Source organism: Solea senegalensis, linkage group LG4, assembly GCF_019176455.1.
Source record: "Solea senegalensis isolate Sse05_10M linkage group LG4, IFAPA_SoseM_1, whole genome shotgun sequence".
Taxonomy (NCBI): Eukaryota; Metazoa; Chordata; class Actinopteri; order Pleuronectiformes; family Soleidae; genus Solea; species Solea senegalensis.
In genome coordinates, this window is record NC_058024.1 from 9333833 (window position 1) to 9341613 (window position 7781).

Genomic DNA, 7781 nt, shown 5'->3' on the forward strand with positions numbered 1-7781 from the left:
GAATAGCCGGCAGCATATTCAACTTAGCTCTGCTGCGGACTTGAATTTCACCTTGCATTGTCCGTATAATGATATTTGATTAATTCTCCTGAGAAAGGACCGTCAACACCGTCGATTTCTCCCCGCTTTTTGTTGACTCTCTGTTTTGAAAGACCACCCTCTTTGATGTGGCGTCTATAGAGGGCACAATTATGTAAACAGCACGCTCATGAGTCCGATGAGAATAAGTCACGATTCCAGAAGAAGAATCCCAGGTGGCTTCATTAACAAAAGCGAACAAGTGTCACCTCCATCTTCAACTTCAACAAAACTTTCTAAGATTGGATCTGTAAAGCCGTGTTTTCCAGAGCTGGGGGATTTGAGTCAAGTCATGTGACTTAAGTCGCAAATTTGAGGACTGGAGGCTAACGTTGGTAAAAGACTTGAATATTTACACTTCCTCATATACGGTTAATACGGTTTTTTGAACCACGGAAAACATCGGGTGTCTGCTTTTACGGGCTTGCGTACACACCTGGTAACCGAGCGACACCAACACCACAGTGTGAGATTCCATTTGACGTCAGTTAACGTTTTTGTTGATATGATTAATATGTGAAATGTGCCCCTTTTTTTTAGTATTTGGCCTAATGTCAGTATTCTTTACATTTTAGGCTCTGTAGTTTTATTCATTTCAATTTTATTGATGTTAATTGTATCCTTTTTTAAATAAACAATTCACAACACATTTGTGCCGAATCGATCCATGACCGACGTTTTCAGGTGGACCAGAATTCGCTTCTTTGATGTGCATCAGAGTTTGGTTGCACATTCGCGCCTCCACAAACGAACCAGACTTTCCGAGCAAACAAACTAGGATTCGATTAAGAAGAGAACGGCTGGTGTGTCAACACTTTACATTAAGATGGAGCGAGAGATAAGATGATTCTGATTATTATTTCATGTATTTATTTATTTTTGTTATTAGTTTCTTTTTCTCTGCACTCTGGTCAAATGTCCTCAGCTCCATTCTGATCACTTCCCCTGGTATATACAGTAGAACAGTATTTCTGATTTTCCTCCAAGTACCACCAGAGGAAACTTGTGTACCACTGGTGGTACATATACCACAGTTTGAAAACAATAAAAGTCCTTGTTCAGAGGGCATGAGGGCAGGTGTCTGAGGTCGCCTCAGTTTTATGAAAACACTGCCATCGTCTGGTCACATCTGACATCATCCACGGACTCTGAATGACACAATAAACAAAGAACCATTTCCCGTCTTTATAAAACGTTTGAAGGATTCTTTTTCTTTCTTTTACTTCTCGAAGTCGTCGAGCGGCGACGCGTAAAAGCAGGGCGTTTTCCCGCAGATCTGAGTGTGATTTGGCGCATATTGACGTGCCATCTTTGAACCCTCGTTTGTTTGATTACCACCTGGAGAGTGGAGCCGTTCTTCTATTTCTTTCTTTCGTGAACTAGAAGCTTCTCTGGGCTGCACCAGAAAACCCCCTCAGTCCAGCTGCTCCCTCGCGTCGTCACCAGGTTTCCCCAGGATCCTTCTTTTTCTTTTTTTTGGGCACATGATCTTTTTCTCTGTTTGCATTTCTTTTCTCTGATTTTTTTTTTGCGCGAGGAATCAGCCGCTATACAAACCAGCGGGTGTTTGAGCTCCTGCTCCCGCACGGCACTGCTGTGCGCGCGCGCGCCTCCATTTCCAAGCAATACGCAAAGAGAGAGAGCGAGAGAGGAAGAGAGAGAGAGAGAGAGAGAGAGAGTGAGTGAGTGAGAGAGAACACCTCTGGAAATTTTGAATAATGTGGCCGAAGCCGCACGAGCGAGGAAATTGAGGACATTTTTGATTTACTGTTATTTGCGCCGCGCACCCGCGAAGACAGACACGTGTCTTCGAGGGTAAACATTAATAAAAAGGGCTACACATCGTGTCATCATTGTTTTCCCTCTCAGCTCCATTTGTTTTGTTGCTGAAGAAGGAGCAGAAGGAGAAGAGGAGCGAGTCCGAGCTCGACGACGCGCTTCTTCTCTTTTTTATTTGGTAACATCATTTCGGCTCGTGCGCCTTTTTTTTGGGCGATAAAAAGACGCATTTTGGAGAATGTCGGAAGTGCTGCCTTTCAACGAGGAGAAAATGAGTCATTATGGAAGCGAGGGCGACGAGGGACACCTTTCCTTCACCTGTCGTCTCCAAGACACCAACAACTTCTTCAACGGCCCACAGAACAAACGTCCACCCAAGCTCGGACAAATAGGCAGAAGCAAACGAGGTAAGTGTTCAGTTAAGGCGTTTTTCCCCCCTCTGTGCGCGCGTGTGCGTGCGTGCGTGTGTGTGTTGGACGCGCACACATTAGAGCCATAATTAAGGACTGTCTGTGTTGTCACACGTCGCCCTGTCACGTTAACATCACAGAAGCCGCGGCTCATTGTTGCATGTGGAGCTTTTTTTTTTTTCTTCTTCTGTTCGCATTGCAACATAAGTTGGATATACGCAGTGCGCGCGCTGAAATCTCGTGAATCTCACAGACACAGTTGATGTCCTCAGTGTCTCCTCCCCATAGTGGATGGATGAATGGATGAATGCTTGGTCCATAATTAAGATTTAAATGCAGGGTAATTAAACATCCTTGTGGGTTTTTTTTGCAGCAGGTTAAATTTATGATGTTGTTGTTGTTGTTTTAAATTATTTTCTTTCCAGCTGTTGTTTGTCCTGCATTCCTGGTGAAATCAATTACACACACACGCGCGCGCTCACGCGCACACAAATAGTACAGTAGTAGTACACAGGTACATCATGGGCTGACATGGTAAAGATGAAGGTGTTGCATCTGTAGGTGCAGAAATGCAGACACACACACACACACACCCTCACTTACACTGATCTGTGAAATACTGGTGCCCTATCATATACATATTCATGTGCACATACATATTCATATTCATATACATAAATAGGCTGATTTTTATTGTAATTATTTTTCATTTTTGCTTGCATGTGCCCCTCTTTTTACGTAAATAAATGCCACTTTAGCTCATAAAGCAGCGCCACGCACGTTTCCACTGTCAGTTGATTGTGAATTTTCAAGACGCCACACCAAGATGAGCCCTGTCTCCCTCTTGCACTCCCTCTCTCTCTCTCTCCCTCTCTCTCCCCCTCTCTTGCTCTCATTAACTCCCTCTCTCTCCTCCCCTGTCATCCACAGTTGTGATCGAGGATGAGAATGGCGAGGATGAAGCACAGAAAAATGGAACAGAGAAGACCCCGCCAGAGGCTTAGATCACTCGGCTCATTGTCTTCCTCCCCTCCCTCCTCCCTCCACCCCGACACACACACACACACACAATACACACACAAAAAAAGACACTCTTGAAAATTTTTTATGGCGATATTTACTAGTTTTAATCCAAAGACACTGTATATAAGCACTTTCTCTCATGTGGCAGCAAGCAGCACTTCCACACCCTCCTCTACCTGTCAGTCATGGCCATCCGGGTGACACAGACTGACTGGCAGGGCTGGGAGACGGCAGCAAAAGGAGACCCCCCCCCAGGTGGACTTCCCCCCCTTGTCCTCCAACACACACATGTACACACACACGTACACACACATGTACACAAAATGTCCAATGCCCTTGAGCACAGGGTTTCGCCATAAATCCAAAAGTGGAGAAGACAAACCAGGGGCAGAGGAGGGGGGGGTTGACGTGGAGGAAGGAGGCGACGCTGTCGAAATGCAGAAATCAGGGACAGGATACAGAAATGAATCTAGTATAAAAACTAAAGCACACACTTCTCCTACGTATATATAAGTATATATACATCGTATCAATTTAACTTATAATGGTACCATTCTTTATTCACGTCATTTTAATCGAGAGAGGAATAAAGAGCGCCGAGTTTGTAAATATGGAAAGGGTAGCCCATATTTTTCTTGCACAAAGTGGGAGTGAGTGAACCGGCTTGTTCTCTGTGTTGAAGACTTTATTTATTGATCCTTTGGAATATGTCTTTTTGCAGTGACCCGAGGCCCAGAGGGAGTAGTTTTTTGTATGCGGAGAGAACTTTGAGCGAATGAGAGTTGATATTTTTTTCACTTAACAATTCTCGGTGTTGCCTGAGTGTTTTTTGTTACCATATTTTGCAGCTAACGAGTCATTTATATACCGTGTACCTCCCACCTGTTTGTAAGCTTCCCAGGCTTTCACCTGGAATGGTTGATACTGTAACTTGACTGTACAACACCCTATTGATAAACTATTTATATTGCATTGTGCATTATCGTGTGTGCCAAACCTCATGAGGGATATACTGTACCGGATTACTTTGTTTTTTTTTCTGTGCTTTATACATTTACTTGGACAGTTCACGTTTGTTTTCGTTGGTTTGCCATTTTTAGGGCTCTTTCTTAAAAAAAATAAATGAATCAAAACACTGAAATACCAACTCATGCATGGCAAATATGAAATCATGCATGCACGGCAGACGTTCTGAAACTTGTGTATTCTTGAAGCACCTCGTATACAGCTTTGAATGACAAACCTCGAGCAACAGTCTTAATTCTGCGTTGTACTGTACGACTCGCACTGATTTGTACAGCGGACTAATATCTTGTAATAAAGATTTGACAAAGTACTATATACTGTTTAGTGTTGATTGTGGTTTTGCAAATACGGACAGACGTACTTGCTCTCGCTTTGTGTTTTGTTTTTTAAAAACCTGTAGCAAGAACACAGAAATATAGTTTTGTATTGGAAAAGATAAAGATGACAGCAAACAGCTCGGCCGACTTTTGGATAATGTTCCTTGTACAGTTTCACCCTGTTGTTATTGAATTGCCTATATCCTCTCTGCCAAGGAAGGTCAAGTCAGCATTTTCCACTGTGAGAAGTAGCATCCCATGTTCCTGGAAAAAAAAGATCAGATACGGACCGAGACGATGGAAAGATGAGCAGATAATCTCGACAAAGAATTTGAATCCTATACTTTGTTTTGATTCATTTAGAGGAGAGTGGAAGGAGAACTGACTGCGACAACAGACCACAAAGTCATTAAGAGCTTCAGTATTGCAAAAAAAACAAGCATACTCTGTGAGGAAAATGTAAACCACTGCTTCCCGATGCAATAAACGTCTGTTTGCACCTGAACAATCTCAGCTCCTCTCTTTAATCAAAGCCCCATAAATGGCGCAGATGCAACGATGCATGAGGAAACCGTGATGAGACGTGACATTTCCAACTCTGCTGTGGTGACTAAATGATTCATGCTATGTGACGAGCCTCTGTCAGCATCTTAACCCCCCCCCACACCCACACACACACAGACCACTGTGATGTGGATACACACCAGGCACACGTGTCTGTTTCAGCTCCAACTGCAGGCGAGACCAACATATTGCTAGTCTCTCCCTTCCCAGTCTTGACAGACATGAAAGGAACTGCCTGGGCCGGGTACCATGGTAACAGATGCACCTTGCACTCGATGGGTGCTGCGGTGGGTTGTTGTTTTTTTTTTTTTGGTTTTTTTTTGTCTGTGCAGAGCAGTCTTTCCCTGAGCCTCTGCTTGATACCATCACCATCTTTAATGGAATGTTCTCCGGGGCTGTTATCTCTGAACCTCGTCTCTCAAGACCCCCCTATTCACACAGTGGCGTGACCGCATTATCCTGCCAAAATAGTCCCTTCTTCCAAAACGGCAGTCAACCATGGCGCTTGCTGCAGTAACAGCTGATCCCTCCCTCACACAGGATGAGAGGATGTTTAGGGAGTAAAACTTTATCACCGTCTGTGCGGTGAATCTTTTCAGGCAGCATGTGAAGAGGAAAAGAATATTTAAGTGTGTGAGGCGTGTGCATGTCTGACAGAGTGATGACATTTTTCAGTAAAGAAACCAGAAGATGTTTATTTATTTAAATATTCAGTCCATGTTAAAATAACTGAAAACTGGACGTATTTTGCACCTTTTTGCAAACAAGTATATTTAGATTGTCTTCACTTCAAGCACACAGTTCATTTTACTTGGTGTTATCCCTCCAGGACACAAATGTGGCAAAGAGTCAGTTGAATATAACTCAGCAATATTGAAAATGTTCACTTCCAATAGATACAGTTGTTTTTTTAACCTTAAAATTAAAAACTCCAGACAGAGGTGTCAAACTCTTGGCCCTCCAATCAGTTTCGTGCAGCAGACACAAGGGCTGAACTATTTTGAACAAATACCTAATTGTGATTTGCACAAAATATCAAAGGGAATGTTCATTTTTACATCATTATTCTCATGATCAAACATATTTGAAATGATTACCGTGTGATATTTGTGCAGATCTGTGAGAAACAAAGACGATCACTTCCCTCTGTAGAATAAGATGTGCATAGACCAAAAATAATAACTAATCTAAAAGGATTATTTGACACGTTTGTCTCTATATGTGTCCCTGTGATGGACTGGCGATCTGTGTACCCCGCCTTTCGCCCTATGTTTTGTTTTATTTTTACAGAATTGTCACAAATGCTTGTTTTTATCATGAACTTGATATCCTTCCAAATCAAAACAAACACTTTTATTTGAAAACTGTCGTTATTGTGACATAATGACTGAATATTGTGATAGAATTTTAAGCTCATATTGATACACCTCTACTGATGAGTTGCTTTTTCTCAGAAGGTTTAACTTCCTCAGGTCATTAGCGTTTGACCCCTGCACTATAGAACAAACACTCAACTCTTGCGAGAACGAGTGAACATCTCGTAGAGCAGCCTTGGAAATCATTCCAACCCAAATCCAGTCCAAATGTATTTCTATAGCAGATTTAAGAACCAACTTAAGTGTTGTACATCGCATAAAAATATGCAAAATAGACAGGATGTGAAACCATGTAAAGTGAAAGCGGTAACAATAAAACGGAATGTAAAACCATTAAAACACAGAAAGTCAATTAACAATATAAATATACATAAAACATTAAAACTGCCAGCTCTTATACATGGTTAGGGAACAACACCAAGGAGAAGAAGTTTAGTTCCACAAGTTTAATCTGTAACACAAGAAGAGACCTCTCTGCAGACCTCGGTGATCGTGACGGTGAACGAGGATGTAAAAGATCACTGAGGTAAGATGGCTTTAAAAGTAAACAGCAGAAGTTTAAAATGAGTTCTAAAATAGATTGGGAGCCAGTGCAGAGATGCCAACACAGGAGGAGTGATGTGCTCTCGCTTGTGTGTTCCAGTCAGCAGACGTGCAGCAGCTTTCTGGACAGGGCGGCACAGAGGGCATTACAGTAATCCAGTCTAGTCGAAGTGAAAGCATAAACGACCCTCTCCCAATCATTAAAAGAAATGAAAGGCTTGACCTTCGCTGGAAAAAAAGCTGGATTTGACCACTGAATTTATCTATAGATTATATTTGAAGCGCTGCTTTCATCCAAAATAAAAACACAGTCAAATCAAACATCCCTCTCTCTTTTTAGTGCGTACTTAGTGCGTAATCTAATGTTGCGTCACATTTCTTTTTAATGACACAAACAGTAAATGTACACTTCTGTGTAATGAGAATGTTTTCACTAACATAAATCCAAATAGATAATTTTTTATTATTTACAAAATACAGTAGTGGGAAAAACAGACAGGAACATCTAAATCATGACCACCATGTGCCCTTAAAAACCACATCATTTATTTGAAGGACACTTTTTAAAGGGCTTCAGCAGGTACCGTAGGTTCTTCTGAACTTCTTGAAAAACTAACCACAGATGTTCTGTGGATGTAGGCTACACTTACATCCTTTCATCAATT

The 7781-nt window shown here is 42.0% G+C and overlaps 1 protein-coding gene across 1 annotated transcript; it reads left to right on the plus strand.

The window, feature by feature from the left end:
• The first annotated feature begins 1610 nt into the window (after nt 1-1610).
• On the plus strand, nt 1611-4626 carry camk2n1 (calcium/calmodulin dependent protein kinase II inhibitor 1). The gene is made up of 2 exons (XM_044023070.1): nt 1611-2264; nt 3198-4626. Exons 1-2 carry the CDS (start codon nt 2096-2098, stop codon nt 3269-3271), a joined length of 243 nt encoding a protein of 80 aa, XP_043879005.1. The 5' UTR covers nt 1611-2095; the 3' UTR covers nt 3272-4626.
• The last annotated feature ends 3155 nt before the right edge of the window (nt 4627-7781 follow it).

Bases quoted from the DNA above. Each gene is read 5' to 3' on its own strand.
- camk2n1 (XM_044023070.1), top strand. From the start codon at position 2,096: ATGTCGGAAGTGCTGCCTTTCAACGAGGAGAAAATGAGTCATTATGGA. The intron at 2,265-3,197 runs GTAAGTGTTCAG...TGTCATCCACAG, and splicing joins AATAGGCAGAAGCAAACGAG to TTGTGATCGAGGATGAGAAT.